The sequence below is a fragment of the Macaca nemestrina genome, chromosome 3 (genome assembly GCF_043159975.1).
Source record: "Macaca nemestrina isolate mMacNem1 chromosome 3, mMacNem.hap1, whole genome shotgun sequence".
In the NCBI taxonomy this organism is placed as follows: domain Eukaryota; kingdom Metazoa; phylum Chordata; class Mammalia; order Primates; family Cercopithecidae; genus Macaca; species Macaca nemestrina.
In genome coordinates, this window is record NC_092127.1 from 181,432,658 (window position 1) to 181,442,542 (window position 9,885).

The following is a 9,885-nucleotide window of genomic DNA, read 5'->3' on the forward strand; positions in this document are numbered from 1 at the left end:
AGGCATAGTCTGAAATTAACTGAATAATGCTTAATTTAGCATGAAATATTAACTAAAGGAAAGCTACATAAACTGCCTACTTATCTCTGTTCTCAACACTAAATAAACATTTACAGATTAAGAATAATAGTAATATTTAACATTAAGTAGTGTATGCTCTTTGCAGCATTTTAAGTTATTCAGCTTTGTATTTAAGACTTGTGAACATTTGGATTTGCACGTCATTTTATAAGTGCCACATTCTGTTCTTGCTCCATAGCCTCACCTGGTTAGAACATTTGCTGCTAATAAGTGAATAGTACTTTTAAAATGCTGTTTAAATCCCATAAATCTGAATCTTTTGCTCCTCTCTGTTCAGGCATACACTGATTACAGCGACTCTGTAGCACGGAGGATGGGCTTTATTCCTCTCCCACTAGCTGTTTTAGTAAGTGCATACTTTTTAATGTTTTTTGTAACAAAGCCATCATTACAGAATATTAATAAATGGATTATTAATATGATTGTTTCAAAAGGACTTGAAATAAAAATTAAGGGTAAATAACTTGGAAGAAAATTTTGTTTTAAATTATAGCAATAGCTTATATATCCAAATATCTATTGGTTGAGCCATCCAATAGATAAGTGACGCTAAGCTGTTTTATGTAAATGGCTTTCCTAACAATGAGAACACTCTGTTTTGCTTATTCATTTAGTAAAAATATTTTTTAATGGAAATACCTGAGCATGGGCATTAACGTGGCCACTGTAACACGTGTTGGTGGGAGTATAAATTAATCCAGTATTTTTCTACAAGGCAATGTGGCAGTATCATGCTTTAATTCAGTTATTTCATTTCTAGAAATTATCCTAAGGAAATAGTTATAAAAGACACACAGTGATTTGTGGGCACAGCTTTGCATTTCAATGACATTTGTAATAAACTTTAGAAGCAAGCAAAATAGGTTAAATAAATTATGGTGTGCCCAAATGAAGACATATTCTCTATCAGTGGTAATTAATACTTTTAAAAAATTGTCCAGACTTTTTGCAATGAAAATTCCTGCTCTTATACTCAAGAAATAGTATTTTTTTCAAAAATACTACTGAAACTTACTAAATCAACCCTCAACAAGTCATCAACTTGGAATATTTTAATGAATTGCCCAGAACAGGCTTGCAAATAGTTTCTAGCAACATTAGGCTATAATAATGTTAATTAAGAGGATTTGTTTAGCCTGGCTTAGTGGCGTGCACTTGTAGTGCTAGCTACTCAGGAGGCTGAGGCAAAAAAAGAAAAGAAAAAAAGAAAAATATTTGCTGGCTGCACTTGTATTTGATTATGTTCTTTCTTGACTATCTATTCTAACATCAAAACAGATGCAACCAGCCAGGCACAGTGGCTCATGCCTGTAATCCCAGCACTTTGGGAAGGTGAGGCGGGGAGATCACCTGAGGTCAGGAGTTTGAGACCAGCCTGGCTAACTTGGTGAAACCCTATCTCTGCTAAAAATACAAAAATTAACTGGGCGTGGTGGTGGGTGCCTGTAGTGGGCGCCTGTAATCTCAGCTACTTCGGAGGCTGAGGCAGGAGAATCACTTGAACCTGGGAGGGAAGGTTGCAGTAAGCCAAGATCGCATCACTGCTCTCCAGCCCAGGCGACAAGAGCAACACTCTGTCTCAAAAAAAACAAAAAAAACGCAACTGTCTTTTTTGCCAGAGGATATCTAGATTTCTATAGCTGCAGTCTCATGCAGATCAACTAAGAAGTGTGTAAAGAAAGGGAAGATCATACCAGCTATATTTTAGACCAGCTTCCTTGACTTTTTTTAGATGACAGATGATTAATAGGCTTAATGCTATTTAAATTTCAGTGTGATTTTACAGATAACCACATTAATTTTTAATATAATTAAAAATGTTGGCCGGGCGCGGTGGCTCAAGCCTGTAATCCCAGCACTTTGGGAGGCCGAGGTGGGCGGATCACAAGGTCAGGAGATCGAGACCACAGTGAAACCCCGTCTCTACTAAAAATACAAAAAATTAGCCGGGCGCAGTGGCGGGCGCCTGTAGTCCCAGCTACTCAGGAGGCTGAGGCAGGAGAATGGCGTGAACCCAGGAGGCGGAGCTTGCAGTGAGCCGAGATCGCGCCACTGCACTCCAGCCTGGGCAACAGCGTGAGACCCCGTCTCAAAAAAAAAAAAAAAAAAATGTTTAATTTTTAAAACATTTTTAATTATATTAATAGCTTGCTTATTACATAATAATATAGCTTTCTTTTGCTTGGGAAAAGGAACTAGAATTTCAGAAAAATGGAGGCTTCCAAATAATAAAATTGTTTGTTAAGGGCTTAAGAGATTGATAAAATAGAATATTAAATATTTCTGCATTTGTTTACTACAACTAGAAATATGAAACGTACAAGTATAGGGATAAACCTACATGGCCTGATTTTTTTTTTTTTTTGGTAAGGATTGGTCAAATGATTGGATTTAAATATGATCCTGCTTTGCCAACTAATAATTGACTTATTTGTCTAGTAACTTACTTGTCAGAAAATTCATAATTAGTATGAACTTTTTTGATTCAGTATTTAAAAATTTTTCTTCAGTCTTTGTTTTATTCTTTAAATGAGTGTTTATGGCTGTTATAGCAAAATATTTATGAATAATTAATAATTGACAAAACACTTTTGGAACACCTCCCGTGTGCTGAAAGGGGGTTGTATAGTTAGGCAGAGATCTAGTGGGCTTCCTTCCACAGCACTTTGCTCACAGAGCTTCGTTGTGTGCCACAGCTTTTGCAAGCATCCAGGAGCCTTGAGAAATATACCAAGGCCTCTGTGACAAGTTAATTCTTTAATTAAGGTACAAGGATGGCAATTTTTTCTTCTAAGCGTTACGTTAGGTCCTAAAATGATTTTATATCTGAAAAAAGAAAAATTGTGTATTAAAGTCTCATGGAAATTAGACTAAGTAAAAGTTAACTGATAATATGCTAGATAAGGGTGTATTTAAGCCTTAAATGTGATCATTGGTTTGCCTTTCATATTAATGAATAAAATCCTAGAGTTGTGTTAACTTCAGTCACAAATGCCTATACAGTAGACATTACCCTGTTAGAGACAGTGACACAGTTGAGGGCTTCCATTGTCACTTTTCTCATAGTTAGAGTTTATTGAACATATGACAATCCATTGCCACACCTCTTCCCAATTGTTCTTTTATTAAAAGCATTTGTAAATGTCTTTTTAAATGTGTACTGTGATGTTTATTTAAGATACTCTAATAGACATTTGATAACTTGACATTACTAGATAAGACCACTTCTCCCTAAGTCTCTCTTTCTCTTTTAACATATGGGCACAGTTGCACTTATAATGTGTGGACATTTTCCTTTAACTGATTTCACCAGATTTATTCAGCAGACTTCCAAGGATAACGCTGTTATTCCTTTATTTCTGTGAAAGAAGTAAGAAAATGGGTATTTAACTATAACTATCCAAAAGAGAGAAATGTTTCAATGTTTAATTAATTTTTTAATAGTGTTTAGTTTTTCTAAATACAAAACTTTTAAGGTTCCATTTTTCCTGTGTTCCCTGTGAGTTACTGGTGGTTCTTAAAAGAGTCAAAGAAGAAAGGACGGGGCGTGGCCGGGGTGGGGGGGAACAGGAATAAGGAAACGCCCACCCAATGATTCTAGTTCTGGTGTGGACACATGTAGCAAGATGAAATCATTTGTACTTTGCAGAATAATATTTTATAAAAATCAGCTGCTTTGCATCTCTATGAGGTATAAGTACATGTGTCATTCATGACCTAGGTATAGGGCGGACCTCAGAGAGTCCACAAGAGTGAAACTGTTGCACGAGCCACAGACATCCCAGATTTGCTTGAACCAATCCAAATGTACCACGGGTTTCACAAGCAGGCAGATTTTGATACAAATCGACAAATTTGCCTTCTTGGATTTTTAGACAAAGGCCATAGATTTATGCCTAAAATGTTAAAGTCAGCATGGTGAAATCTTTTTAAGTATTAACTAATAATTCTGTGGTTGTGTGTTCTGTTTGTGTGTTTTTGTTGGTTTGTTTCTGGCTAGCTCATCAGAGTTGTAACAAGCTCAATTAAAGTGCAAGGAATCCTGTCTTATGCCTGTGTCATACTCTTCTATTTTGGGTAAGATTATTCTTGAATATGTTTTTGGCTATATAGTAAAGCATAAATGCAAGATGTAATGGAAGTTAATAGCATCTCAATCATACTACTCCCAATCTATGCTGGGGGTTTCCTTTCAATAGCTATACCTCCCAGTGTATTTATTTGTAACTTGGTTAGATTAACTACACTGCTATTTGGTAGTAGTATTAATAGTACTTTAGATTTTATTTTAATTTTTAGCAAAATCTTAAAGCGCTTTTTGCTTAAGATTTAGGTTTCACTCACATTTTTTTGATGAATAAAAGCCTGCCATTGCAGACATGTTTTCATATTTAAAAACATCTTTGACCCTCCAGTATGTTTGCCACATTGAATTGTTCAGCACACTGTAGGCGGGCATCACATAAAACCAAATGTAATGCACAAGCGTAGGTTTTCTGTGACCAGTGGAATCCATCTGCAGGTTTGTTGGTCTCGTGATCTTACATTTTAGTTGGGGGAGACATACAGTAAATTAACAACTAACTAAGATAGAAATAAATGGTATGAAGAAAATAACAATATAAAATGATGATTTTGCCATTGTTACTTTTCTCAAGAAGTGAACAATGATAAAGTAACCAGACCTGGCATTCAGTTAACTTACTGAAAAATGAAATGGGAAACCTGTTCCACCCTCACTTAGGTGGTGTGTGTCAGGAGCTTCACTCAGGGAGGGGTGGGTGGTCTGAGAGAGGTCGAACTTTAACCCTCCAGAGGAGAAAGGTTGGAGGGTAAGCATAGCAGTCACAGTTTGAGCAGTGGATTTGCTTAGTGTTCCAGTTTCATGGTTTTTTTAGTGTGTTTTTCACATTGTTTCCTGCCCAGGGCTTAGCACACTACCTGGCACGTGCTCAGGAAGCTTCTGTTGAAGTAGCATAGGAATAGTCACTTACTGTCTGCACTTTCCACCTCTCCACCAAGTATCCTGAGTCATGGGCCTGCTTCCCAGCTCCTGCGGTGCCTGGCTCAGGCCGGTGTCCTGCAGAGCTGCATGTAGGTCATTTCAGTGTTTCACACATGAGGGTGAGGTTCTGATCACACTGTACAGCATTGCCTATTTTTTGTTTGAATGAGTATATGAATAGTTTACTATATTAAGGTAACTCTTTTCGTTTTTTGACATTAAATAACATTAAGACCTTCCTTTTCTAATGTAGAGTCTCACAGCGCACCTCAACGTTTTTAACATTGTGCTGTGCTTACCAAGTGGTATTGCTGTCATCTCAGTGGGAATAATTGTTTGACAATCTAATATTCTAGTATTTTTTACATAATAATCACGAAATGAAGCATGTATATGCTACATCTGAAAACCTTTGTTTAGTTACAGTTGCCTGTGCATAGTTCACCAAGGGGGATGTACTTTAATCTTGAGTTACTTAGAATTCAGGGTACCGGTGCCCCCAGCCTCCAGTGTCGCCTCCCTCCCCATGTTGCTTCACTTCTGCACCTGGATAGCACAGCCAGACAGATCTGCTCACTTTTCTACTTTATTCATCTACTCTAATCCTCATCTCAGGATAATTCCTAAATTATCCTCTTCTCCTTCAGAAACTTTCTCAAAACTACCTTGTCCATGCCTTCTTTATCAATTAACTGCACCAAACCCAAGAATCTGTCTTCAGTTAAAAAAATAAAATCAGAATTCAGTTGGGCCTCCTGACATAAAATGCTGAGGTTTTTCCCCACTGCACCCAGTTTATCGTCTTTCCCTCCAGACTCACTCTTGCCAGCTAAAGTGGGAGGACTTGCCAGCCTCCGCCATTACTGCTCTGCTCAGCGCTCCTCAGGGAGCAGCTGCTCAGCAGCAGGGCCTGGGCCTGGGCTGGTCTAGGGCTTGGCCAAAAAGAAGCCAGACAAGTGCCCTGCCTTGGTGTCACAGAAATTCCAGACAACAAATAGACAACAACTAGAAAAGCAAGTCACTCTATTGACAGTTGGTAGGAATCGTTAGGAAGAAAAGCACAATAGTATGAGGAGATGAATGGGAGAGGCAGACGCAGCCTGCCTAGAGAGGGTGGCCAGGGCAGGCCTCTCTGGTCAGCTGGTGTTTCAGTAAGGAAGGGAGCTGTGCAGCCACCTGGGAAAAGCATAGGCTTAGCAGAAGGGCACAGGGACACAGGCCTGGTGGAGGAACAGCAGGCGCCAGGCAGCTACAGTAGTCCATGGGCAGTCATGGGGGCAGAGGGCCCGGGAAGGGGAGACCACGAAAGGAGCTGAGCAGAAAATGGCATCGTGGCTCATGCCTGTAGCCCCAGCACTTTGGGAGGCTGGGGTGGGAGGATTGCTTGAGCCCAAGAGTTTGAGACCAACCTGGGCAACATAGCAAGACCCCAGATCTACAAAAAAGAAAATTAGCTGGGCGTGGTGGCATATGCCTGTGGTCCCAGCTGTACAGGAGGCTGAGGTGGGAGATTGCTTAAGCCCAGGAGTTCAAGGCTGCAGTGAGCCATGATCATGCCACTGCACCACAGCCTGGGTGACAATGCAAGACTGTCTCTTGAAAAAAAAAAGAAAACCAGCTTCTTCACTGGCTGTAAAACTGGCATTGAAGTTAATGCGAGACTTTTTTCTTCCCATAATTTTTTCCAGATTTATATTGAATGCCTTAAAATATTCATATTCTTTGACCCAGAAATTTTATTTCTGTAGTCATAAGTATCTAGGTATCCTAAGGAAATACAGATTTAACATGTTTTCTTAATCAGAAACTTTTTAGTAGAAGCAAAATATTGAAAATAATCTAAATATCCAGAAATAAGAGTTGTTTGGGGCTTGGTTATTTGATAACCCATACAGTGATGTTATAAGGCCATTTAAAATAATGTCACTGAGGAACATTAACTGATATGGAAAAATATTCATGATACATTGTTATATAAATAACAACAAGAGTAACAAAATTGCTTGCCATTTCTGTGTGCCAGGCACTGCTCTGAGCACCTTACCTGAGTGCTCTCCTTTCCAGATTAGCTGCTTGAGTAGCTTGCCCAGGTGCACACAGGTTCTAAGCAGTGGACTCAGGACTCCACACCAACACACTTCACCCCAGAGTCCATGCTCTGTCTCCTGACTCCCCTCGCCTACTGCCTTGTAAAATAGACCCTGTTTCTATACAGCAAGAAAGTACAAATGGAGGCGTACTCAGAGAAAGCAACTGAAAGATAACATACTAAATGTCACAGTGATTATCATAAGGGTGTGGAATCGTGTAATTTTATTATTTTTTTTTGTTCATCTGCATGTGCTAAATGTATTTGTTGTATAATAAAAGAATAAATGTTAAAATGTTTAATACCAGGAAAAATTTCTAAGTCGTATAATTTCTTATAAGAGAACTAAGGAGGCCAGGCGTGGTGCTCACATCTGTAATCCCAGCACTTTGGGAGGCTGAGGCAGGTGGATCACAAGGTCAGGAGTTCGAGACCACCCTGGCCAACATGGTGAAACCCCGTCTCTACTAAAAATACAAAAATAGCCGGGTGTGGTGGTGGATGCCTGTAATCCCAGCTACTCAGGAGGGTGAGGCCAAGAATTGCTTGAACCCAGGAGGCGGAGGTTGCGGTGAGCCGAGATTGCGCCACTGCACTCCAGCCTGGGTGACAGAGTGAGACTCTTGTCTCAAAAAAAAAAAAAAAAGAAGAACACTAAGGAATTCCGAAGCTTTTCTTTGTGGCAAAGAAGCCTCAGAAAACTCAAGATTTGTGTAAATTCCTCGAAATCCCTGACCTGTCCCCATCCCATGCCCCCTGCCTTCTCCTTAGCCATGAGCATTCACAGGGATTTAGATGAATTCCAACGGATATGGTTTGTTTTGTTTCTGTTTTTAGGTTGATATCCCTGAAAGTACTTAATAGCATTGTGCTGTTGGGGAAATCGTGCCAGTATGTGAAAGAAGCCAAAATGGAAGAGAAGCTGTCGAATCCTCCCCCAGCCTGCACTCCAGGCAAGCCGTCCAGTAAATCACAGAACAAATGTAAACCCTCTCAAGGTAGGTTTGGTCCCTTTCTTCACTTCCCTGGATCATTTTCAAATAGTTAAATCACAGTTCGATCAATGTTAAGCAACGCTTTAAAGATTGGTTTCACTTTGCCTAGGTTTTTTGGTCTTTTAATGGTTGTGTTTTAGATCCCATCGCATATATACTTGGCCCAGTGTTCTGAGTTTTCCATTTACTCATTCGCTGTTCAGTATTGAGCACCTGTGACACGTCAGCTCCAGTGGATACAGCAGTGGGGTGGAAAGGCAATTCTCTGCTCCTGTGGAGCTTGTTCTAGATTGTTGGGAAGAGGGGTAGAGAGAAATAAATATGCACTATGTCAAGTGACGGGGAACTGCGGAGAAAACAAAGCAGGATGGGGAAAGGGAAGTACAACAGGGAGTTGGATGCTCCCCCAAGTGTGAGGAGATGGCACTGCACAGAGTCCTGGGGCCTGAGGACAGCACATCCAGCCTTCCAGGAGCAGCTCCCAGTCAGAGGCCCAGCAGGAAGAGGCTTGGTGCATCAAAGGACATTAAAAGCAAGGTGGCTGCAGTGGCCCATTCCCAGGGAAAAGGACTGGAGAGGGGGTTTTGGGGGCCATGGAGGGCTGCAGGCTGTTACGAGGACCTTGGCTTTGACTCCAGGTGGAAGGGGGCTGTTGTGGGGCTTTGAGCGGAGCAGTGGCATGGAGCAGCTGACATTTTAAAAGGATCATTCTCAAGCTTTGTGGAAAATAAACTCCAGAGGGGTGGGACCAGAGAGGCAGCTACCTGGCCAGGAGCCGGGTAGGCAGTGTGAGCAGGGAGACCTGGCCAGGTTCCGGATAGACCTGGGAGGTTTGTGTGAAGTATTTGCTGATGAGGAAGTTACGCAGTGTGAGAAGAATAAGAGAGTTCAGGATGATTCCAAGGTTTCTGGGCTGGAAGATTTGGAGGAAGAACTGGGACACTGACTTAATTTTTGTTGTTAGGTGGCAGTTCCCTGTTCACAAAGGTGTTTGTTCATATGACTTTTAGTTTAAATGATGTATTTTTAAATATGTGGAACAATTGTGTGCCAGGTATTAGAGGAGATGCTGAAGATAGAAAAATAAATAAAGGATGTCCTTCAAGACCTCATGTAATTACAGGGGTCCAAATAGGTGAGCAGAGGGTTTGGAGGGACAGGAGAGGGTTCTTCTAAACTAAAAGCTTGAAGGATGAAACTGGCCTAGGGCAGGCTGGTGGAAAGGGCATTCCAGAAGGGCCAGCATGAGTTAGATCATGGAGGCCTGGAAAAGCATCTGGAGAACTAGCAGCTCAATATGGCAAGTGTGGAGTGTGCTTCAGAAAGAGGGAGGAGAGGAGATTTGGGCTGGACTGGAGTCCTACCTGAAAGTGGGGCTGTGCTCATCGTGTGTACTTAACAGGAAGCAAAAATAAAGTAAAATAACAATGTGTATAATCACTGAGAAATAATTGTTTTCATTATAAGAACACTGTTAGTAATAAGGATTGTATTTTTTTCAGCCAACTAGGTAATTCATAGTGAGGCCTGTATGTGTTCTCTTGTTATGCATATTAGTTAAGAAGTTAGGCCAGGCATGGTGGCACACGCCTTTAATAATCCCAGCACTTTGGGAGGCTAAGGCAGAAGTAGCGCTTGAGCCCAGGAGTTCGAGACCAGCCTGGGCAACATAGTGAGTCACATCTCCACAAAAAATATAAAAAGAAGTTAGTAAG

General features: G+C 40.7%; 1 protein-coding gene across 3 annotated transcripts in view; it reads left to right on the forward strand.

The window, feature by feature from the left end:
- LOC105487900 (transmembrane anterior posterior transformation 1) overlaps positions 1–9,885 on the forward strand; it is a 79,239-nt gene that overhangs the window by 53,114 nt on the left and 16,240 nt on the right. For all 3 annotated transcript variants that reach the window (XR_011621443.1, XR_011621444.1, XM_071093831.1), the window contains exons 11-13: positions 359–427; positions 4,082–4,158; positions 8,013–8,173. Coding sequence is in view for 1 of the 3 variants with exons in the window: in XM_071093831.1 (XP_070949932.1) it covers positions 359–427; positions 4,082–4,158; positions 8,013–8,173 (307 nt within the window). In the remaining 2 variants the exon portion in view is untranslated. The remainder of the gene's footprint in view (positions 1–358; positions 428–4,081; positions 4,159–8,012; positions 8,174–9,885) is intronic.